We start from the raw sequence: 25,785 nt of genomic DNA, 5'->3' as shown, positions 1-25,785 counted from the left end.
GTTGGAAAAGTGACAAAAAAAAATTGAGTTGAGAAAAAAGAGTAACTTGAGTGAGAAAAATGACGCACTACGAGCCCTGAAGTTCATTTCAATCTGTACATGGATTTATTAGTGATATACAGTGATTTCAAAAAATTATACATATACGTACAAGAATCACTTTAGTACTTCGTACGCTACCTTTGGACATGCATATCTCTGTGTACATAATTAGAGCTCAACTATGCTCATTATTTTCTCACGAACGTCTTTTTTCGAACAATTCTACTTCTTCGATTGACGATAAATACGGAAAATAGCGATTAACAGAATGCGAAATTTACAAATACTATTTTTCACAAACAGAATCATGAAAAAGACTATCAACTCAAGTGCTATATCATGCCATGCATGCCATGTACATCATACTTTAATGTGAACGATTTTTTGACGAAGCATTGCCTTAATATTTGCGAATTTACAAGCACCATTCATGCAAAATATATATAGATAATATACATTTTCTTGTGTAGTACGTGTGTTCAAATATGCCGGGACCAATTAATTTGTACAATGCAAGAACTATAACAGAAATTTTTTGCAAGCGTGAAGCCGAAGTAATCTATATAAATAACTTAAAAGAACGATCAGTTATATCAAACTGGACAGCATATAAAAGGCTTGATCTATAATAATTGATTCCAGTAATATATTCGCCCTGCATGAAAATTTACTCTCATTTAGCTTTGTAAAAATAATTATATCAAACCCTATGTTGAAATTTATTAAATTCAAGTTTGACGTAAAATATTGATGAATACATGTACATTACATTGCAAGTGCAAATAGCAAGCTACAAACCATGCTAATGCGCCGGGAGAAGTAGGGCGCTGTAGTACATACCAATGCCCGTCGGTCCACGTCCGTGATGCTGCCTGTCGATACTAAATGCATGGGAAAAACGGGAGAAGAAAATCATGTCAAACCATTATAAAAACTCCAATTTTATCATATTGGATTCATTATTTGTATCACTTTTGTGACTGGAAGTCATAAAAATACAGTTCCAGATTAACGGTTGATTTCGTCACTACCATATTAAATTGAATCATCACTTATACGCATCTTCGAAAAGCTGATAGTCACATTACTTGTTTCTAAGATTAGCTGCGGGTAAAATTTGAAATACGACTGAAGAAGCAAACCCTAAATCAAACACAAAGAGGTTCTATCAATCTTTTTTAATGTTATTCTTTGATTACCGAAAAATATCCACTCAACCATACTTGTTCGAAGAACTAATTGGAGATGATTGTAATATTCAGTTAATAAATAATAGGTAGAAGGTAGGACTAACTTATATTCTTTGCACCTCTGATTCTAGAGATTGAGCTTGTAATATGGATGTATAAGAACTATATAAATCAAATGAATTCAGGCAGTATCCAACTTGTTATAAGTAGTGAGTAAAATACATCCTTTTGGAAATTGAATAGTGTTAGCAATATTTATAGGACGAAATTGGTATCATTTTGAAGATTACAAAGTGATTTCAGAGATTGCGAAATGATTTCGAATGATATTGACACTTCAATCGCTTCGACGTAACACCCAATTAGGGGTACACGTTTACACCCAAGTTCAGGGTTTCTTTCCATGAGGCCATTATTGAAAAAGTTGGATACGATATTTTTGAAATAACTACAGGCCTCTGTGTATAGTTGAGCTAATATTCATCATAAATTCCAAGAATTGACAAAGTGGCAGCTAAACTCTTAAGATCTAAGACTTAAGACCCATGGTCGCGGTTCAACATCACACTCCGCAAAGAAAACTCCAACAGATACTCAAAAACAGGGGCTGTTCTGGTTTATACATCCACATTATTATCGTTATTATCATTATTATTATTATCATTATTGTTGTTGTTGTTTTCGTTATTTTAACTGTGATAATAAAGTACCACATCTGATACTTAAACGAGATATAAACTTAATGGACCGTTTCATAAATCGAATTGGTCATGCAAAGAATATTTTTTCAATTTTGCATGCTAATAGTTCTCAGTAGTTAGATTTTCAAGTCAGAACAGAGACCGGATACTGCAAAATTCTTCTAATATTAATAATACTGTACGAATATCAATTTGTTGACAATATTTTACTTAGGTTTTCAATTAAAAATATTGTGATGAATTTTGTAATACCAGGTCTAGCATTGGCTCAATAAAGTTATTCCTTAAGAACTACCATCATACAAAAATTGAAAACAGTTGTTCAAGGCCTCATTGATCTGCTACGCATGGAACAGTTTTAATACAAGCTTTTAAAAATATTAAACGCTATGAGAACAGAGATAATAATGAGATAATGTAAATTAATTTGGTGACAAAGAAGAGAAATTTCGTTAGATTTGAATTAATTTAAAAAGCAAAAATCTCTTGAATAAAATGTAATACCATTTTTTAAATTATAATATGTTTTACCTCTATAAAGCTAGTACCATCTCGAATGAAAAATTAAAATATTAGCCCAAAACCAGGAGCTAATTAAGTGCCGTGACCCTGATGTTATAGCTCCATCCCTTATAAACAAAACCAGTGGCGATGTCATGGTGAGATTAAGCTGCCACTGTACATTGTTGAAAATTAACAATAATCAAAAATCAAAATATAAAACTCAAGAGCTATTTAATATGTTTATACTATACAACGTACTATAAGAAAATGAGAAGAAAACAGCGATTTCATGAAAGTACTAGACTAGAATACCCCATTTGTGCCAGATCACTGGGTGAGAATTAATAAAATGGCACATGTACTGTTCGATAACAAAAATATGTCCGCATTTGATTAACAATTGAGTCAGAATTCTAAAATCCAAACATTTTTATTATCCAAAAATTTCACTCCAACAGTAATGGAACATTTTTTTCAATGTTTATCTGGAATGCGCACAAATTTTTACATTTATATGTTGAATTCCGTAAGGGTTAATCCATGTTTCACATTTTTTTTATATATTCGATAATTACACCATCTTTCCATGGTAAAATTTATGATTGAAGTCAACTTTTTTTTCAAGAGTATGTGACCAACATTTTGATATACATGGAACGTTATTTTTCATATCAGATAAAATTTTGAGGTAAAATTTTTGACTTATTTTTTTTTTTTTTTAATATCGCTATCCTCAACGGAAAGAGAATTCATTATTTAAAAAAAAATTATTAACTCGATTTTTGAAGGAATGAAGATGTTATATCGACGTTATAGCATTTATTTACTACTTGATAATTCAATAATTTGCATCACGAAATTTTCAATTAGTTAATTAGTAGAAATTATTAAACAATGAAAAATGACCGAGATGTGGATAAGTGAGAAGCTCAGAGTGGACGATATCGTCCATGTTGGCCGGTGGAGGATTAATCTTATCCTATATTTTTCACCGGTTTTCACCATAAGTGATCAAGCTCCAAAGTCGGCGTCACGGCATTTAATTAGCACTAAATTAGCTCCTAGTTCTGGACTGCCCAATATTTTAATTTTTCATTATAGGCTTTATAGAGGTAAAGGTTTTGGCCAGTCAGGTTTCAGCAAAATAAATGAATAAAAGCATGTAATTTCCAAATATAAATACAGTGGGACAGACATTTGTAAAATCTTGATAAACTGATTGTCAGACACAGATTCTAATTTGATATTTGTCATGTTCAAGGTGGGATATTCTATGCAAGGTCAATCAATCATCTTACGGAATTTTATAGCTTTTGTAATTTTCTATAGTACAGGGACCTTGATTTTTTACACAAATACTTAATAAATTAATTTTACTCAACTATATCAGCGAAACATTCATTTTCCCCAGTGCTGGAAAATAGTAAAAAATCAATAAATCCCTTGTTGAGTAATCTCACAATCACCCCATGTAAATAAATTTTCAGTATCAAGATTTTGAAATGTCAGATGAGTTGTTTTAGAAGTTCAAATAACAGTAGTTTAATTGGTAAAAGATATGAAACCAAAATATTAGTGAAAAATTGAAAAATCATTACAATTCAAAATTTTTACTCACTGTCGGATTTCCCAGACGAAAAATCTGTGCTGTGCGTTTTATCGCCCATTCCACTGAATGAATAGTCACCCTGAATAACAATTAAAATACCAATCAACAATTAAAATTGATGTAAGTCATCCACATGCTATTTACTTTCAAAAACGTAACGCTACATGTAGCTCAAAGGACTTCTAGCCACAAAGTGTGAGTACATAGATATTTTTGGTGAGGTTCTCAGAATAAACATAATTCATTCGTTTCGACTCTCAAAATATTCCATGAAATATAAAATATTTACTACTGATACTTCAGTAGCAAAGAAAATCAACATTCTTCAAGTTGTTTTCCTCAGGCTCAAATAAAATAATGAAGCACGTCGTGTCTGAATTAATGTTTAATAATGCAAATCAACCATCTAAATAATACCTACTCATAGGGATAACTGTGTTGGTAGATAGTAGAATTCTAATACTTTCTGTAACAGCATTATTGGAGTATGAGGAAGGCAACAGGTTAGAGTATCGTAGAATAAAAGTAAAAATTGAGCTAATGATTGCCCAATTAATATCTGAATGTAGAGGCCCCTTATAGCGGCGTTGCGACTTACGGGGAGGGCGGAAACGGAACCACCAGTTGAAGAAAAGGTGTGACTTCGCGGTGCCAGACCATATCCCGGCTTCGGAATGTGTCGAAGAGAGCTCACAACTGGTTTTAATCACCACAAGAAGCAATTAGTTTTAACAACGTTTCATTCCTAATCTCCCATACAAATGTCCCAACGTTCGCAATTTCACACGCATCACGAAAACTTACTCCTTCAGATCTAAAAATAGCTTTTCGTGTTTTTGATTCTTATATAATTTTTACAACGACTTACGGATACCAAGCATCCATTCAAAACAATAAACTTTAATAACAACAAATAGAGTTTTCAAACTCAATAAGGACTTCGGATGGTAAAACTTTTAATAAACGTAATACAAATATGTTTCACCTATATATGTAGCTAACTTTTTTGTTAATTCAACAACCACATTGAGGCATTTGAACTATGTTATAATGTAAGATTTCACAGTTTGTTTTCTACGATTTCACAGTTCTTTTCCAATATTTTTCACAGTATTCGTGGGAATATGGTCACGAAGTAAAATTAGTCCAAAAACATTAGAATCAGATAAAAGCACCAGACTTTAGGCATTATCAATGTTCTATAATTATAAAAGCGTTTGGCAAATTGTTGATATCACAGTTTATGTTACTCGAGTTTACTGAGAATCATTTTCAGAATATAGCAGAGATGTTGTTGCATTCGAGTTCACTATCAATGGCGCACCTGACATTGTTGGAAAGATAAGAAACATGTCCGCTCATTTCCTAACTTTTCATTCAGCGCATACAGCCCATTCATCCTTGAATCATTTGTCCCACCGCTCCGTGCCTACCTGTATCACACATGAATTACTGAAATCGGCAGAGCAGGTAATAGCAGAAGTTGCACGGGTTATCGATTCGGTTTAATCGCACTGTTCGCAAGGGTTCTTCAGTAATTTGAATTTCTCAACATCGTACTGAAAATATTCAAATCGACTCTTAGCACATCTAGAGGGTATATTTACCTTTGACACATACCACATTCTGTAACATATGGCACCACTAAATCAAATGGACAAAGTTTACTGCATTTGTAATGATATAAATTGGTGGTTTATCAGGCCTCTGGCACTCATCTAGGTTCTCGTATAGCAGGACATCCCGTTAACGTTCCAGGCGCTAATAGTCACCTGCTTCACCCCCTATGCCTCCCGCCCCCCGCAAATCTGATCTCTGCGTTGTTTCCAACGTTCACATAACCAATGGAGACCCAGCATTGTGAGCAGGTGACTACTGGCGTCACGTAGTGGCGGGGGAAACTATAGGGGACACGGTAAAACCAGGAATGCCAAGGGCCTTGGTTGTATAGAAGGAGCTCAATAAAAAATGTCGTAATTTTCGTATTACCAAAATTGTTCGTTAACAAATTGCAAGGTATAATCAATTTTTACAGCGACAATGTCATAATCTGTACGGATGTAAGTTTAGAACACTGCAACTCTTTTTCCGTTACCTTGCACCGTAGTTTCTCAAATCGTACATGCCGATTCTTATTTATTTAATTATGGATGCATATGTGCGAGTAAATGCAATTCAATTACAGAGTCAAACAACTACGTATATTATACTGCGAGTTTTCTGTGACGTCTAACACTCGACATCCTGTAGCAAGCTTACCATGGGCGTAGACAACATGCGCTGCAGTAGGTGCGCCACAGGCTGCTCAGATACATCATAGTGCCTATGATGGGTCTGCTACAGGATGCGACGTATCAAAACTAACAGAAGACTCAAGGTATACTTAAATTTCGCATAAGTGTCGAGAAATTATTATATTTACAGCATCTAAACCAAATAGCGCTATTATACACTACATTAATCCTGTGGTAAGTATGTAATTGAACTATACTTATTTTATAACTCTGCCACAGCTGCAACCGAGACTTTCTTTTAAGTTTACTCAAATCCTGAATGAAGACATTAATAATTTGTGTCAATTCTACAAAATGGTGCGATAACAATGACCTATTTTTTAAAACAATACTAGGGTTCGATAAAAGCTAATTATTTGCCTAATGTGAAAAATGCAACAGTAAACCCTACGGTAATAAAGTAACTACTGGTAAAAATCAAAAAATCATTGGAGTGGGAAAAAAAAAAAAAATTATAATAATTTGAGGCCAATCTAGCGGAAGTACATTGAATCACAATTTTATAAAAATTTAGAGTGGCTTTACCAGATTTGTATGAATTTCCTCAACAAACTCTTGACTTACTACAATAAAACATACTTCAAAAAATTCTGTCAAAGTTCATCATAAATGAACTAGCAATATTTTAAACATAATGTTTTCACAAAGGAGCGACTGTAAATTACACGTTAACGTATACATGTTGATTTCTTAATAATTATATTGTATCAATGATACAGATTCTTGTAGGTTTTAATATACCCAAGAATCTGTACACTTTCGGTTACAAACCTAAATATAACTTCTGCAAACAGGTCATAAATGTCAGCGAAAATGCTACTTGTAACACTGCAATATGAATTTCATGAATATTCCATCATTTCTTATATTCAATTCAACTATGACCTCTAGACTCAACCATCTTAAAACTCCAAAACTACTATAATAAGACCTATTTCTTCACATTGGGTAAAATTGACACTTTTTGAACACTTTCTTTTACATCAATCAAATGATTTCAGTTTATTGTTCCAATTGTAGTATACCCGCCTACAATATGATTTTTGATCAATTTCCAATTAGGTAAATTTCAAAGTATTTCGAGTTGCACGCAGTGACAGGGTTAGTGAAGAATGTACAAACTTACCGAATGGTAATGCCTACTGGCTGATGGCAGAGTAGATGCTCGCTGAGTACCAAGAGGTGGATAATTTCTGGGAGCCGGGGAGCGAACAGAAGATCTCCCAGCTGTTGCCCGCACACACACAACACAAACACAAAAACACAGATAGAGACAAAACAGTACACAAAATATAGCGCATAGAGATTTTACAGTAAATTGGACGAAAAAAATCGGTTAACATAAAATAATTATTATAGTGAGTCTATAAAGATACTCCAAGAGATAGCACGAAATACGTTGGTGTAAATAATTGTAATTACAGAAACCAAAGTGATTTTGTATTAAATAATACAGTGAAATTAAATGATTTCACTTTGCAGGGTGGCCCACTCAATTCCGATCACGGAATTCCCTGACATTTCCCGGTTTTCCCTGACTAAAATCATTTTTTTTCCCTAACATTTTGATGCACAATTTGTGCAGAAATCACTAAAACCTACAGTAACCTAGGTAAAGTATGGCCAGATATATTAAAATTATAAAAGTTTTTCAAAGTTGTTTATTTCGTTCATTATGATTTTTGAAAGTTAACAAAAAATGAAAATTTCCATTTTCGTGGTCTTGTTAAGTATATATTTAAGAAGGGGCTCCGAGAAGCGAAATATTTTTAGTGCTATTATTTGAACATTTATGCTTTTTGCAATGAAAATCGAGGTTCGAAGAATTATGACTAATTAACGAATGTGTAACTTTTTGAAAAATATACTTAAAAATTTTTTTCCAACGGGACATTTTTCTTTTAAGTTTTAAAAATACACCACAACTTATCCAAATTTTTAAATTGATATTTAATACAGCAGAACAATTATTTTGTGCGGTGTACTGTCTAGACACGGCGCGTCTATGCCCTAACAATTGCGCAGAGCCCTATGTTCAGCGTTAAATTAAAATTGCTAATACTGAAGATAGAATTCCGAGTGCTCGTACTTTTTTATTGGAAATTTCCTCCTTTTTAAGAATCTTTTTAAAATTTTCGCTAGCGCTTTTACTGTTTGAGATATTGCCAAAAAACTGAGGCTTCGTTTTTTCTAAACTATTAGGCGTCGGTGAACATGCATCTCCACACGCAGTGATGGCCATAGATAAATCAGACCGATGTCTGCTCGTACTACTGAATTCATGTGACAATCAACAACTAAGCTTATAATCGTCAATAAGAAGAGAAGAAAAATTGGGACGATGCGGTGATAGCATCTCAATTTTATGGACAAGGCTTTTGAAATCCGCGAGTTCTATAAAAAGTCCCTAACCGACCAGACAATTCCCTGACATTTCCCTGACTTTTCCCTGACATACAAAATTCCCTGACATTTCCCGGTTTTCCAGACGGGTGGCCACCCTGCTTTGGTTGTCAGTTCCAGTCGATTTACATATGATTAAAGACTTTAATTTACTCTTCCCCACCATATTGTGAAAAGAGATATGAAATTAAAAGTACATGAAACTATTGCAGATAGGCTATCGACTGACAAGAAATTTCAAAAAGCAAAATGAAGTAATTTAAAAATTGAATCTTTTGTATATGCGTGAAATAATGAAACGATAATTTTCTTCATGATAAATAGAAACAAGTAAGCCGAACTCCATAGAAAGTAGCCACTGAAAATCATCTGTAGAATTGCAGTGAGTAGACAGGTATAATTTCGTTGAGTGTAACGATATTGCTGTTGGTTTTCCAGGCAATGATTGGGTGCTGTTATAGTTGCTATCTGGTATTATAGTCTTTCGTAATTTCTTTGTGTAATGTGTTAGGCCACAAGCTAATCACTGCCCAGAAACTTAACAGCGGTCTGCACCAGGCCGAAAGTATAACCATCGGCAGAAATTCTACTGACATTTCTGAATACCAAAGTGCAGCCTCCTTATCTCTATTGTTCATGGTTTTTCTGCAGACATAACAGACAATTGAAAAACAACGATAAACTATTGCTTTCAGAAATGCATTAACCTTAATACCCGAAAATATTTAATTCCTAAAAATTTTAAAGACTTCATTATCATGCGAATCGTTATGCTGCATGCTAGTACAAATGTTTTTCGTCTGTGTGATAATGTTTCCAAACATATGAAACATTCAGATACAAGAATAGAACAATAAAGAATAAGTTTGCTGATGTGCTAGCAAAGAATGGTGGTAAAAGCGTAAAACGACTAATACAAGTGTTACATTTGAAAATGTTATTTTAAAATAATTGTTTCCCTAACTTCTTTGACCGACTTAATTATTCAAGGTTAAAATACACCAAAACAAATTTCCTGTAACACTAATGTATTATTGATAATGACAATTGATTGATTTCGTTGATAAAATTGCCAAGTTAGATATTAATATGCTTTTTACAGATCGGAAGTCAAGAGCCGATTCCGATTTCAATTTAGAATAGAAACTGATTACTCCATAATGCGTAAAACTTACTACACTGTTGATTCTAAATAACAAGATTTAATGTGAATAGGACTGTAAAAACTGAGTACATTGTTACGTAGTGAAATTAGATTTTACAAATACAGCAAAATATCATGCAGAGGCGGTATACATCACCTGTGAGTTTTTACTGGGCGTACCTGCGTGGTTTTTCGTGCTACTGGACTTGGTCTAATACCATCTACGTATCATTTTGAATACCCTACTGCCTTTTTAAAGGCATTGTTAACTTACGATGGTTGAATGTCTATATTTAACGTTACACTCGGCCTGATCATCAGAGGTATGCATCGAATTCAGTTCTTCTTGTTTTGCGTCATTTTACGAACTCCAAGGCACATACCTACCTCAAAGTAGACCGAATATTCTGCTCTTTTTACAATTTTCCAATAACCATGCCACACAAGATAACAATTTTGTCGATATTCTCTGATTCATTTTTTTTTTTCCAACATTTAAATCATTTGGAGTAACACACAACATATTTTGCTAGTTAACAATACCTCTGACTTTCAGTTATAAAACATCCAATAATAAAGTGAGTTGTTAGTGTCATGTGCGAACGTGTGGACATGTATGAGATGATAATATGTTGATGGTTAAACACATGATTATCAGTATATTTTTAGCTATTATTTCTGTTTATAAAACTCACCATTGTAACTAGGCCCGACACTAGATCTGTAACTAACACCATCTTCATCCTCCCATGGACGAGCGTGATCTATATTCCTCGAAGGTGCTGGAAAATGTATTATAAATATTAGTTGATACAACAGATGTTTGGAAAGTCCGATTTATGAAGCCTGTAGAGCGTGAGTAATGTGCCCCATATTCAAAAAGTGGGGCAAAACAACGTTGGTGCATGCGAGAAATTAAAATACTGTATTATACACACTAGGGCTTTCTGTGGCGCATGCGCACTTTCGAATGAAAGAATTTTACGCACCGTCATTGATCATAAGTTACCTAACCCCTACCTTCGGTACTCTTCGGAACAAACTTTCGTTCACAACCGTTGCAAAAAAGAGCGTGTTACACGTGCGGATGGGTGGTATCGGACTCATGTAATTGCAACGTTTGCCTTGGCACACGTTGCAAACTTCACACTTGTTAAAAATCACCCACTTTCCACATTTGTAACACAATATACTGTTTTTTCCTTTTTTTTTTTTTTTTGAGCTGACTTACCTGACAAATTTATAGTTCTTACTAAGAGATCATATCTCTAACAACCAGCGATACGCGTCCCCAATAGTTTTGAAATTTTTCAATTTTTATAAATGACAGTATGATTCAATTTATTAAGATTGCTCAGTTATTTCGAATTTATAATAAACAATTCAAGGTATCAGATGTATTTTGAAAATGAAATTAAGACATATTCCGTTGGAGATGTTTACAAACTTCTGCTATAAAGATATAGAAGATAAATTAATGAATCTCGTTAAATAATGAACGAATGTAACAGATTCTACACTTTCCGATCCGTGCAATGCAGCACTGAAAAACAAGAAAATTGAGAAGTAAGAACTGGAAATGATTAATACCAATTCGTTTCTAGAAATTTATCTCAATGAAAGTAACTGTAAACTTAAATAGTGTTAACCTGCTTACAGACTCAAGGATTGTTGCGCGTACGCACTATTTCATTTGTTTCATTCTTACTTTAAGAAGGAAGAAAGGAGACAAAATCCTTAGTGGGCTCAAATATGCTTTACTTCGAAAATGGGTCAAATTTTTTAGGCAGACACTGAATATTCAAAAGAAACTCACAAGCGCCAACAGGACTTTCGTAACGTAACCGATAAGCCGGTTCTCGAGCAGCAGAAGGTGTTCTCGAAGCATTCCTTGGGTCGACATTTGCTGCTCTATGTCGTAAATTTTCCCTATCTTTTTCACGGTCCTGCAAAAAGACTTTGGCTATTCCTGTATCAATTTTGCTCAACTCAGCCTGCTCCTTCTTCAATTTTTGCTCAGCTTCTTGGATATATCCCTTGTTATCCACCTCATCTTCGTCATCCGAGACTGGTACACCCTGCAACATTTTTAAAACAGTATTACATTATCCACTACCACTTCCTGACAAAACAAAACAAAGTTTTTAATTTTGTGGTGATATGTTATGGTAGTTTTACAGATCACTCTATGCACCAAAAATTTATTACTTAGAAAAGAATGTTAGTTGACTACAAAAGTAATTAGATGCTGCTTCTTGATAGGAAACCAGACCCTCTCATCTCTGTTATTTATATATGAGGCATTCCACGACAATTCAACCTGGGTTTTACCCTTGACCTGTTAGATTTGGTGCGCGATTTTTTCTATGATTGTTCTCAGTTTGAAAGATACTCAGTTTTTTATTAATTTTTTTTTTCGACTCAATTTGAATTTTCTACAATTTTTAGAAACGATTTTATCGACCGACCAAAATTATAAATTTAAAAAAATTCTGAAAAATCCTGCATTATGTATAAAAATTTTCAAGCTTAGACCCGGAGTGAGCTGATTTTTCCTTCTTACTGTTTACAAACTTTTACTGACAAAAACACGTCAAAAAAATTAGAAGCGAAAGTTATTTTACTATGAATAGTTGCTGGAATGGTTGTATGAATAGAAATATTGTTCTCACCTTTGAAGGCCCAAAAGTAAGAAACCGAATATCGATTTATTATTAGTTCCATAGAGAAATGCTGATCTTAGCAATTTCAATCTTGTTATATCTCTCCTTAGAGGCAATATACAGTGCCATTAAAAAATTCCGTTCTTACAGCTTGTCTATTAGTTTTAGTTGTAGGTGAAGTAAAACATCATGGGTAATTTCAAATTATCAATATCATACTGAAACATTACACTCAACCCTCTTGTTGTTACACTACCATTTTGGATGCTAATTTCTTCCCATAAATATTGACATTACTCCAAAAAATTATAAATCATAAGTAAGAATTGATTGGACAGTCAAATAGAAGTGCTAGAGGTAACCAGAAAGCATTGCATCAATTATGTTGATCTTATTTAATTACAGTTTTTAACATCGATTTAAAAATACATTCATTGACGTATTTTTTAAAACCAGGAGATTGTTGACATTTGTTTTTTCAACTCACCTAGTATATACATATCAAAATACGCAGCAAAGATCGATGTCTGTAGATCGTGATTCATTTTCAATATGACCTCACCTTTTGTGACGTTTGACTATGACTAAAACGACAAGTTGTAAAAATACTCTCCCCATAACTTACTTTGTAGGTATCAGACCAACGCCTGCGCCTTTCCGGATCAGTATAAGGATATGGTGGAGCAGGGAAATCGTCTCTTTCAATAGGAGGTTGTGTTCCTGGTGGTGGCCTCATCGCATCAGGAAAATGAGCCAATTCAATTGGCTCCTCATTGTCCGCTTGACTCACTGCTGCAGGTGACTTGGGTCTTGCGTCACTGAGTGCATCAACCAATGCACGCATTCCAGAACGGCTGCTGCGCCCGCCACTACTTCTTATTGATCTTGAAGCTGCAAACAACATTACATTAATTTGACAGTTTTATCGACAACCTCTTCATTGCTGATGATTCATTGGGTTTAGTTACTAGTTTTTATTTCATTTCAACATTGATTGAATCATCTCTTTTTATGCTCTCTCTAGAGTAATTTTGCATCGTACGATATTCAATATTTTCAAAAACCATTCTGTTTTGTGCTTTATCAGTAGAATTAAGGACGTCATTTTTATTCGAACATAGATACAAATATTGAATTATAATCTGTATCTAGATGTCGTCAAACACTTACAACTAGGTCTATGGAAGTGAGGGCTGGTGGGTGGTTTATCATATGGCTGAATTGGTCGCCTCAAGTATCCTTGGCTCGGTGTCTCTGTGAGATAAGAATATGTACAAATCCTAGATACATCCTCACCACCTCTTCCGTATTCTCTCAAGATCAATCCCGGACTGCCAGTTCTTGTTGGATAGTACTATAATTAACATCAATAATAATTAATTAGAGTTCCCGCAGCCTTTCTTTTTCTTACGAGAAGAATGGAATAAATTTTTTGGTCTTATAAAATGTCAAATTAATGTATATTAGATCAATGGCATCACTCATAACCCTGACATACTCGAGTTCTTCGAATTTTTTAGACATATCTATTTATCCATAAACATTTCAGATGATTGTAGGCTGACATTTGTATTATACATTTGAAGGTATATATTTTGAACAAAAGTAGTTTTGGAGAAGCTATTCAACATCGAAACTGATCGTATACTGTAAGTTTTCTAATTTGTTTATCAAAAGCAATGCAGTACATTTGTTGTTGTATATTATATGAATCTCTTAGAGCTTAACTATTCAACTATGCAGTTTGTGAATCTTACTTCAATTGCTATGTATTTAATTACAGGATTTCAAAGCATAAGATTCCAGTACCATGGAAATAATTTTATAATAAATTGAAAACAAGCAGAAAAAAACAGTCTTTTTCGCGTTACTATTCATCAAAAAGGAAAAAGTATAGCGTTATCAGTACAAAGGCAGACAAAAAAATATTTATAGAAAAATGTTAAAAATGAAAATTATGGAAAAAAATGACAAACATCGTTTAATAGTTGAAAAGCTAATGCAAGTATTGTTTTCATTGCATTGTATAATTATTATCACAAAATCAACTTTTATATTTCGTGGATCGTATGCAGTGCAAAAAAAATTTACCATACCTTGCGACTCAGGCTGTTGTAAGGGCTGTACAGGGATCCATTGAGACTTGGTGTGCGTGACCGTATTGAAAACTACACACAACATCCGTGCAGAAAAATAAATAACACTTAACAAAGCAGTAAAATAACTCATAAAATGATATTCGGTATAAAGATGGTCATTAATATTCAAAGCGTGCAAAGGAATAAAAATAGTGTGTTATATCGTTAGTTAAGCACAGCTATCTGTAAATCATTGTGAATATATGATTGACTTCATTTCTATTCTGATATTAGTAATACATAGATTGAAAATTTTACTGTAAATGATAATGCGCACTCGAAACTGGCTGTATTATCTTAAATTGTCTATAAAATGATGGATACGTATTAAAGTTAAAATTCGTTACAGGAATGGAAGAAAATATAAACATTAAATACAACTACTTTGAGACTGAAATGTTGAGGGGGTAACAAATGAAAAGTGTAAGTACTGAAATGACAAATTCTATGTTAATTTTTTGTTTTCCCTCATTATGTACACCTTGAAAGGTTAGTGGCATAACTTTACAAACTTCAAGGTCACGAAACGATATTTAAAAGTCTCATTATTTGTGTCATTCATCTTGTGATTCAGTTGGTATATTATATCGATTCAAATCAATGATGGTGCCTGCAGACTATGAACACATACTTCCTTTAAGTGGGAATTGCTCGTGCATTATCAACTAAAAATAGATCCCGTTTGACAGCTGAGAAATATCAGATGTCTAGGAATAAGTAAGTAGTTTCCATTTACAATGATTTACAATGCGAGTGAACTTTTGTGTTCTCACTTATCTTGTACTGGTACCCACAAAAATTATAAGAAATGATCCTCTGAGAGGACACATGACTCTTACAACTTTCGAAAATTTAAGTTAGCAGTTTTAAATACAAAAGCCATATCTTTCGCCAATACTTGGTATCCTACAATGTCGCAAATTCCCAAATTCCCAGATTCCAATATTAAAAATGTATTCAAATGTCATGTATATATTCAATGTCACGTGGTGTGAGGGGCATCTCGCGCTGAATGTGCCAACCTCCAATCTTACCCTTCCTAATTTTCACAATTTTTTATTTAAACAGTAGACTATCGGAAAAGACTTTGTGGATGGTATTGCATTTTTTTACGTGCATTCAGATGCGTATCAACGGACGAAAACGAGATTAGAAATATCGGCTCAGGTGATATTTCACTGGTTTCGGATGCCAATTTCGTTACAATGTGATATGGAATTCCAATCAAATAGCATCTCATTTTCAAGCCTGATCTCTACTTTTTAGACAATGTACAACGTAGACTGTGGAAAAATGAGTAACAAGACGAAAATTTCAATTACGTAAGGTCAAAAATATAATTTTCTCATTAAATTCTGACTGACTCAAGTTTGGTCCGATTTCTTCTTAAATAGAATTAAGAATGATATCAAAGGTGCCCGACTATGTGAAAAACCAAATAAACAAACTTAGCCTACTTATACCCAGTGTCCCATCTTAAAGAAAATGGTCATATATGTATATCCGAAGATAATGGTCATATCGTAAAAGGTTTCATATAAAATTTGTACGATTTGAAGAGGACCCTAAATAGTGCTATGAGTTCGAGGCAAAGTAGCACCACAATCAAAAATTTTTGATGAGCTTTGCTTTTTAAAATAAAAAGAAATTCAAATATTCAGATGGTTTTGAATCTTGTTATTTAGACGATTTTTTGCTGAGTTATAGCATTTCAAATTTTGGTAGTGGCTCGAGGATGCGCCGCATTTGCAATATCTTCAAACACTTGGTAAATTTATAATTTAACACGTACATACTGAAGAAAGTTTGGAATCATCCAATACCATGGTACTGGCCAACTCATGGTTCTCACCTTCGACTGTCTACACACACACACTCGGGCATGTGTTCTTCAAATGCAATGCAACCTCGAGACGCTACGCAATTTCTATGCACTATGAGTTAGAGAAAAATCGCCTGAATGACAAAATTCAATAACGTCATGATTTATTTTGTTATTAGCTACAAGTTTTATTAGAGGGCAAAATCAGTTTTCATCAACAACGTGATTGAAATTTCTCGAAAGATGGGTCACCTGGCTTTCAACTCATTGCATTATTTAACATTCCCCTCAAAACCATACAAGTTTTAGATAAAACACTTTTTCTTAAAACAATTATTTTCTATTATGACTGATCATGTTTTTTAAAATGGGATACCATGTATATGAACATTACGCACGACTTTTAAAAAGTATATATTTTTCTTGCAATCATTTATACTCCGTTTGTACGCAGTTGCATCGCCCAAATTGTTGTATATACGGACCTCGAACTAAGAAAAAGTATTAAATCTTCAAATAAAATGATTCAGTAACATATTTGAGATATTATGAATAGCGCGTGACTTGAAATCTTTAGTACTCGTTAGAACTCGAAAATGAATACGAACTACTGCAAAAGTAGGGTTAGCATTTTTCAAAATGTGATGTCAGGTTTTACGCCAATATTCTCATATAAATGAGTAACAATTTAAAAAATGGTATAATCGGAATTCGACGTTTCTGTTTTTATGTGTAAATTTTTATGGGATAACATCGATTATACATTATTATAGAAGAATACCGATTTTATGTATTAGTCAGATGCCCTTTCAAGATTTTAAAGAAAAATAACAAGCAGTATGAATTACTCGCATCAGATGCAATTCATTTACGAAAAGGGCCTAGCCGGGGTTGCATATGAAATATGCCCGTGAACCGATGTGGATTTACTATACGACACATTTTAGAGCTACTTCAAAAACCTGGTTCGCCCAAATTTAAAACCCCTATCTATATTATTACGCTGGAAACTCAGAATAACGTGGATTTCCGTTTTTTCGCGATTACTACGCCATTTTTACTGTAAAAAATATGAAAAAAAATTGAAGATCTGGCGGATATCGATGTACATACTCCAGAATTTTTTCGAATATTTTTCGGACCAAATTCGAGCTGTGAAAAATCTTTTGAGGTTTAAATTGTCGATCTCTCATTAAGTTTGAAGAGTGACTAGCTTCTTTTTTTACAGTATGTTCATTGCGTTATTTTTGATTTTCTGTAATTTTTTCAGATTTTTCGGAAAGGTGCGCCATTGTTAAAAAAATCAAAAACTAATTTTTCAATGGTTTTTTGGGGGAAAAGTAACTCAATGTCAACTCAATCATCTGGGGGACACATTTTCGTGATCTCATGATTCTTTCACATAGTTAAACTATTCCCTTATTTACTGAATGAATGAACAAATTCATTTTTGGTTTTATAATATTTTAGCTTTAATAATTTTTGATCTGTTTGAGAAGTATATTAAACAGATTTGAAATTACATAATGTAAAAAATGTGTACAACATAATGTATTCAGTCTTCATCACTATCATCATTGATAACAGGATTGACCTGCTCGGTTTCGAAAATTCTACTTAATACCTTTGCAGGCCTTATAATTTTCGCGCAGCAACAATTTCTTATTTATCTAATGTTCGATATCTTGCGAAAATTTTTTTCATATTTTTTACAGTAAAAATGGCGTAGTAATTGCGAAAAAACGGAAATCCACGTTATTCCGAGTTTCCAGCGTAATAATATAGATAGAGGTTTTAAACTTGGGCAAACCAGGTTTTTGAGGTAGCTGTAAAATGTGGCGTATAGTAAATCCACATCGGTTCAGGGGCATGTTTCATGTGCAACCCCGGCTAGGCCCTTTGCTTTTCAAACTCAATAACAAGTAAAAACTTGTACACTTAGCGTAATGTAAAATGCGTTCTTAGAAATAAATCTTAAAACTTTACTTGGGACCCTTCAGATGGTTAGATAATCATAATTCAATTATTCGAATTTGGATAAGACTCTACAGCTGAAAAACTCGACAGAATAAAACAACTTACCTGCATCTCTGAAGCACTACTGCAAATGCGTTCTGAATCTCTATGTGGAGTATGAACGTGGTTCTCTGCATGACCATTAATAATGCCATTAGAGCCAGTAGGTCCAGGTCCACAACGGGGATGCCAAATAGCACCGCCTTGCAAGTACATCTCTTCTCCGTCCCCAAAAGGATCTCCACATTTCGTACATCTCGCGCATGTTGGATGAAAGTGATGATTTTCACCAGCTTGTAATACTTTTCCACTTATATATCGACTGCAGTAAGCACACTTGACTCCAAACTGCTTCTGGTAATCTTTTTCACAGTACGGTACCCCATCCCTAATTAGATATCGAAATGAAAAAAGACTCTCAGATGTTGTAAAAACTCAGAAATACTGTGTACATTTCCTTCCACGTCAACGAAATAAAGTGAAATTTAATCTACGTTATCTAATCTTCGGACTGTTCAGTTAAATTGAAATGATGGTAAAAGACTAATCGATACATACTTGCCCATGTATTCTCCGTGCAATACAGTATCACAACTATGACACTTGAAGCACCAAACGTGCCACTGCCGATCCAAGGCTACCAAAGCTTGACCCTCTCGTAACTGCTGTCTACACCCAGCGCAGGCACCTGGATCAATCTGGCTTTCTAGTCCTGGCGGGGGTCCACTGTTATTTATTGGAGTAGAAGCCTCCCGTACCGGTATACTGACGCATCGATGACACAATGCTTGCCCTTTGGTAAAAATAATTTTCACATATTACTTTGAATTTGTGAAGAAATATTTATGGTTTAAGGAAAAGCATAATTATTGAATATGAATAAATAGCAGTTTTTTCGGTGGATAAGCCAAGAAATTAATGATATAGAGTGCACAACAGGATATTATGGTACAAAAAAGGCGCATGTGACAATCCTTTCAAGTGTAATATCACATTAAATTAACTAAACTGTTTCATGCTCGTGAAACATTTTCGTTCTGCATAAAAAATGATTTTGTATATACTATGTTGAAATACTATTGAAATTGCTATCATGCTAGATGCATTTTGACTCATGTACACGTTTGTTCCAACTGTTATACAAGGTATACTCCTCTTCCCACTACACACTAGACGTTCCACCGTTCTTAAGTGCTCTGACTCAACCATAACGGCTGTGCATTTTAATTCTTTTAACAAACAAACCATAAATATGAATTCGTGGGAGTTACGTGTCGCCAACGTAGTGTGTTTCGTTTTCGTTCGTTTTTTGCCTATTTGTTCTATTTATTTTTAATTATCAACACGCATTAATTAATTGGAAGTGTTATCACATATGAGATATTTTAAATAAAATTGTTCTGAGGAGGGCCCCCACCAGGGCCGAAACGTTAACACGATAAAAAGTGTTTTGAGTTGTGACCTTCATATCCAAGAATAACTTTAATCAACAAATCTCCAAGGTCAAGATAAATCTTCTTCGTTATACAAGGTATTTCAGAGTAGTGATATCAAACTTTAAAAGGTTATAGGGGTTGCCAAGACAAGATATGTTTAACAGGTAACCCGTGGTCAGGTAGCCCGTCAAAAGGGGTTCAGAACCAATGCCCGCAGGTAGGCTCTGCAGCCAGACAGTCGAGCAAATTCATTTGAAATTCTACCGCGCACGCATGTCTACTAATACATCAATTCCATTTGTTTGACTTCAGAGATTCGTTGACCGAATCCTTTGAAAATGTGCAAACAAAGGTGAAGTCTGTTGGGAAATCTTTCCTAGTAAAGACGCACAGCTATCCTGCAATTGTATAGCACTTTCCCATATACCAAATGAATGTTGCCAAGTGCCTCGAAAGTATTGAGCATTTCAAATTACCCAAGAACTGAACTGAATAGACAAACTCTATTACACTTCCACAATTTTTATTTCGTTAACTCATTTCCCAACTAATATATGAAGAGTGCAATAACTGGTTTTAATTCTTTAGCATTAGAAAGGTAATGCAGCTACCGATAATCAGTATGCCAATCAATTAGGACCATAGCTAAAGGCCAGCAAGCACGGTGCTCTTTTGCAGGGGGCACTGTTTCTCCAGGGTAAAAAAAAAAAATATGATTAGCCTGGTACCGTTAACAACTCAAAATGTATTTTCTGTATGTACAATATATAGGTATGAAGTAGAACTAGCTAACACACTCGGATGCCCTGTACTTACAGTTGGTGCAAAGGCACTAAGGCTATGGGATTCTAAACTAACAGACTGGATCACGTGGTGACATTACTACTAGTTGCTTCTTTTTTGCAGGTTTTTTGAAACGAAATCAACAATAGTGTTTTTTGATACTAGTGCGCGAAGGTGGCAATGCCCGCACAAGCGTGAAGGCGCAGCACGAGCCCGTAGACGAGTTGAAGGGCGAGTGTGGCGCATTCACGCGAGATATGTATTGCCAACTTTCGCACGTGTATCGAACTCTATTTTTTGTTACACCTGTAATGGAAAGTCCGACATAATAAAATGAAACCAGTCAAAGTATCAAAAAGTCCGAAAACCTTGGAAAAGCGGACTTCTAACAGACCGCGCGAACCGTCTTTTTCGTACACCGCTAGCAATGTGCGAAGGTTTATCTTATACCGCCGGCAATGTGCGAAGGTTTTTTTCTGACACCCCTAGCAATGCGCGAAAGTTTTTCCCGCACATGTGTATAAAAGACTACTTTCGGTGCTTGTAAATGGTGCATAAAAATGGACTTTCCATGCAGGTGTTGCAAAAAAATATTTTCGCTACTGCATTCAACATAATAAGAACAAGTTGTTCTATAAATGATGTCCAAATTGAATGTTCAAATCTAAGACTTGTTTTCTCTGCAAATGGCCCGTTTCTTTGTTATAAATGTTTAATTATTTATAGTGCTATAGTGGTTCAACTGTAAGTGCTGAACGGATAAACTGATAAATCCAAAAAGGTGCATACTTAAAATTTTGGTCTTTATTAATAGAATTTTAATAAATATCGTTTTGCTCACTTTTTTCCTATCTTTATTAGTTACCTACATAATAATGATAAAACATTCAGTAGCAGTATGAATGACAAAGTGAAGAAAGGAAAGCATATAGAAATATAAATTTCGATTTCAAATATTTCAATAACTAGCAAGTGTAAAGGAGAATAACAGGCATAACGGTCAGTTGTTAAACGAAATATTTATTTTTTTCCTGACGTTTTTCGACAGTAGAGAAATACGTTCTGAATTCATTTCGCAGCTGTTACACCAACCATGAACAACTACATGTTGATTGTTAGAAGTCCAAAATATATGATAATCATCAGAAGAGAAATAAATATTTCGTACAACAACTGACTATTATAGTCGTTATTCTCCTTCAGACTGCAGTCAACAATCAAGATAAATTGAATCACTAACTATTGAGGGTAAAAAGAAAAACAAAAAAATGTATGAAACCATGGTGTAATTATACAGGGTAACCCAGCATCTAGTGACCAAACTGATAGGGAATATAGAGGCAGTCGAGGTATGTAAAAATTAACCCAAGGAACATGTAGTCTCCGAAGTCGCGTTCGCGAGATGTGACCGCCGACATGTAGGCAACCGAGTACACAGCAGGGCAGCGGTTAGCGCCATCTTGTTGATGCACGCTCGACTACTGATGCGTACCTATCTCCGTTTAGAGCACACCCTGTATACTTACACCATGTGTAAAACCAATTTCACGGAAAATTTCAAGTAAAACATGTTTTGTTTTAAATATTCTTTCAATAGCACTCGTAGTTTAGTTACTATCGCAACATAAGCAGTGAAATTGTTTACAACGGAAAAGCGGAAATTTTAAGAAAAAAAATATTTTAGATCTGGGTTTCTCGTATCAGAAAACTACTAACAAAAAAACTAAATGTAGAGTAATTCCGGGTGAGATGACCATAGGTAAGAGATGGCTCACAGTATAGTTTCTTATGTACTTTACTATATTGGACAATACTGTGGGCCATCTCTCACCTATGGCCATCTCACCCGGAATTACCCTAAAATGATCTATCGAATGATCTTGTTTTCCATACTCAAACGTACTTGGCGTACGGACTAAGTTTTATTGTCATTTTTAGAGTTGGAGTGCTGGCATTTTGATCAGCCCCAGGCTTCATAATCCGTAGTTACTGCATTGCCAGTTGTTTATCAACTGACCAATTATAAGGCCACAAGAGGCAGGTACAAATTATGAATTTATGTATTTTACATATCATGCCACCAGAAACTTAATTCTTTATAATTAAAACTGCTGGAGGAGTGAATAGCTTGGCATACCTTGTACCAATGTGACCTTAGCTCCTTGGCCAAGCAATGGTTGCCGGCATCGTTGACAGTGGAAGCAGTTAGGATGAAATGCGTGTTTTTCTCCAGCAGTTACAACATCACCTTCAACATACTCGCCACAACCAGCACACTTAGTGCCCCAGCGCTCGCGATAATCCTATATACAAAAAAATGATTAAAAGTGACCAAGTTAAACATTGTATACACGGTTTCAATTATTTTACATTAACTTCATTTTAATGTATCACCAATATTCTTAATCACATAATCATACATTTAAACCTTGCAGTATTTTATGTTTGAACCAGCAGTGATTTCGACCTATGATTATTTTATCCAAGAATACAATACTTATAGACAATAGCAAACCATATGATATTAAATACTGTGATCTTAATTGTTACCTTAGTACAATAGTAGGAGCCTTCACGAGCAAAAAATCCACCCTGAGCTAAACTGGAATTGCACTGCGCACACTTGAAGCAACCGATGTGAAAGTACTTGTCCTGCACTCGTAGAACTTCTCCGCTACACTTCTTATTACAAGCTTGGCAGAGAGTTTTACCTAGAAGAAAAAATTCATAAAAAATCACAATTTAAAATTTCTGTAGTTTGATAGTAGTATAAAACTCAATTTACTACACGTAAATTAATTGAACAAATTTGTCATTTATTTAAGTAGATTTATTGCAAATAGAGAAGGATTTCTATGCAAAAAATGAAAACTGTCTTTTCACTTTTGATCTACCCTTTTTACTACCCTCAAATATGATATTATAGATAATATGATGTTCACGGTCTAATATTGATATTTTGTAAGTCACGGGGTCTGGAATTGATTAAGTATTTTCCTATTTGAATAGAGATGAAGCAACACACTTCTTTGTCGACCTCACATAAGGTCATGATGAACATCATACAAAACAATAGAAAAATCAACAAACTTAAGTATTTCTTTAAGAAGTATATTAGTAATATTTCAAATGGATCAATAATGAAGTAAATTGAAGCACCACATAGAAGCATTGGTTTCCAAAATTCAATCTTTTGGGTGTTTAATAGTGCATTTATACTTTCCACGATAGCCTTGATGAATGAAACGAGAAGAAAAAAGACCTACATCAACGATTGTAGATCAGTAAGCGATCTGTAGTGCCAATACAGCTAACTGCCATACCGATAATAATGTTACCCTTCTTTGTTTGATGTATTGACAGACAGTAAATGTACTATTATCGACCAGGCACCACAGCAGTCTTCGTTGATCAATAAACTATGTATTTCACCACCGAACACTTGGCCCACTTAGCCCCCTGAAGCTGCAGGGAATATTGCCCAGAGCTGACACTCTTGAATAGGATGTAGTTACTCGATGTATATATAAGCCAAGCTGGATCTCCTACCTATACTTCCTGGTCTACAATAACTAGGCACATTGAATGCACAGAAAATCTCATGCGCTGACTGAATTCTTCAGTCTATCGTCTGACAGTTATCTACTAAAGTGCAGGAAACATTCAGCAGCAAATTGAGTCTTGACACGTAATATATATACTTCACAGTCCCACGGTATACTTCAATAACAAATCATTTAATGCTATAACCTAACCGTAAGTTATCCTGACTAAATGTTACCAAGAAAACATCAGTGGATAATGCGGACTTAATTGAAGCATTTACATTAATAAAATTATAAAATTTGTGACAAGTGCGTACTACTTGACAAAATACTGCGTGTAACAATACACATTTATTGAAAGCAGTAAATTATTTACGTACTATGTCACATTTAGCAAACTACCTTTCGCAAATCAAACTTGGTTTTTTCACAAATTAAAGTTCAAGTAGTAATGACTTTCAAGAAGTTGGTTTTCCAAATTATGAGTGTGTTTTGTTTATTGTGGTCTACTCAGATAATCCTAAAGGTGCGAAGTAACGATATTTCTTAAACAAGCCTTGTTACAGTAAAGTTATTAACTTCAACCTCATATTTTTTGGGAACTTGAAAAGTTGGAATTCGGGTATCGCTGTATCCCTTATATGTTATTAGCACTGCTGTAGTTTTTCACGATATGTCACGTGCCCGTTTTTATTATATTTAAGAACTGCTTATTTTGTTGATTTCAACGTTGACTAAGGACGTGTACAGTGAGGTTCTCTATCTGCGGAACGATACATGCGCCTTTTTAAGTAACTAGAGTTACAGCTCGCATTTTAGGTTAAGCATCGTATCCGCTATAGTATCAGCTGAAATGCAACAATCGTATGAGAGTTCAGTGATCGTATACCGTCACAGCCAACCCAAACGTTATCAAAACAAATAATATTCAACATTCTCAAAGCAAATAGTATTTGACGTTTGAGATGACTGGCAAGATACCATGCCAACCCTATCTCGATTTCTTAAATTCGGCACGACCTACAAGCACGTCAACTTCTCAATAGTTTTATATAATAATTCAACAGCTTTGGCATTTAAAACCGAACAACTTTGATCTAAAACTTTTTCGTGAACCACGCTCAGTTTTCAAGATGTCGTCATGACTCGTTTAAAACGGGATACCTTGTATACAGTGGATCCCAAACAAGTAATTTTTGCAATGGGCAAATTACTAGGACAATAAAATTGTATTACAGGCTTTATATCAAAGTAATCCAATATTATCATTAGTTTGAAAATTTCTCTAATTTTCCCAATCTTCCATGTGAATAGAGTTGTCGAATCCGCGGAGTTAAGGAGGTTGTAACGTCAAAATCATGACAACTACGTAAGCGGGCCAGCGTGCGGCGCGGCGAAATAGTGCGAGTGAAACGCGCGGTGACGCGTGAAGGTTCCTTCTAAGAGAGCAAAAGAGGTACAGAGTCGCTTATACCTCACAGTCTTACTTTAGAAT

At 34.5% G+C, this 25,785-nt stretch overlaps 1 protein-coding gene across 12 annotated transcripts in view; it reads right to left on the bottom strand.

The window, feature by feature from the left end:
• The window catches only part of LOC124188031 (actin-binding LIM protein 2), a 36,629-nt gene that overhangs the window by 5,748 nt on the left and 5,096 nt on the right, over positions 1–25,785 (bottom strand). For 2 of the 12 annotated variants that reach the window (XM_046580344.1, XM_046580298.1), the window contains exons 2-13: positions 23,296–23,456; positions 22,883–23,048; positions 19,085–19,319; positions 18,593–18,914; positions 14,647–14,718; positions 13,721–13,904; positions 13,176–13,441; positions 11,704–11,965; positions 10,583–10,669; positions 7,467–7,567; positions 4,056–4,125; positions 841–923 (exon numbers count right to left, since the gene is read on the bottom strand). In XM_046580344.1, the coding sequence (XP_046436300.1) occupies positions 841–923; positions 4,056–4,125; positions 7,467–7,567; positions 10,583–10,669; positions 11,704–11,965; positions 13,176–13,441; positions 13,721–13,904; positions 14,647–14,718; positions 18,593–18,914; positions 19,085–19,319; positions 22,883–23,048; positions 23,296–23,456 (2,009 nt within the window). Of the gene's footprint in view, positions 1–840; positions 924–4,055; positions 4,126–4,644; positions 4,743–4,985; positions 5,480–7,466; positions 7,568–10,582; positions 10,670–11,703; positions 11,966–13,175; positions 13,442–13,720; positions 13,905–14,646; positions 14,719–18,592; positions 18,915–19,084; positions 19,320–22,882; positions 23,049–23,295; positions 23,457–25,785 lie in introns of those variants that run through there. The other 10 variants (XM_046580312.1, XM_046580307.1, XM_046580324.1 and 7 more) reach the window with 10 other exon arrangements.

The sequence above is a fragment of the Neodiprion fabricii genome, chromosome 1, assembly GCF_021155785.1.
Source record: "Neodiprion fabricii isolate iyNeoFabr1 chromosome 1, iyNeoFabr1.1, whole genome shotgun sequence".
NCBI lineage: Eukaryota > Metazoa > Arthropoda > Insecta > Hymenoptera > Diprionidae > Neodiprion > Neodiprion fabricii.
The sequence above is the reverse complement of the archived record's forward strand: the minus strand, read 5'-3'. Positions and strand labels throughout refer to the sequence as shown.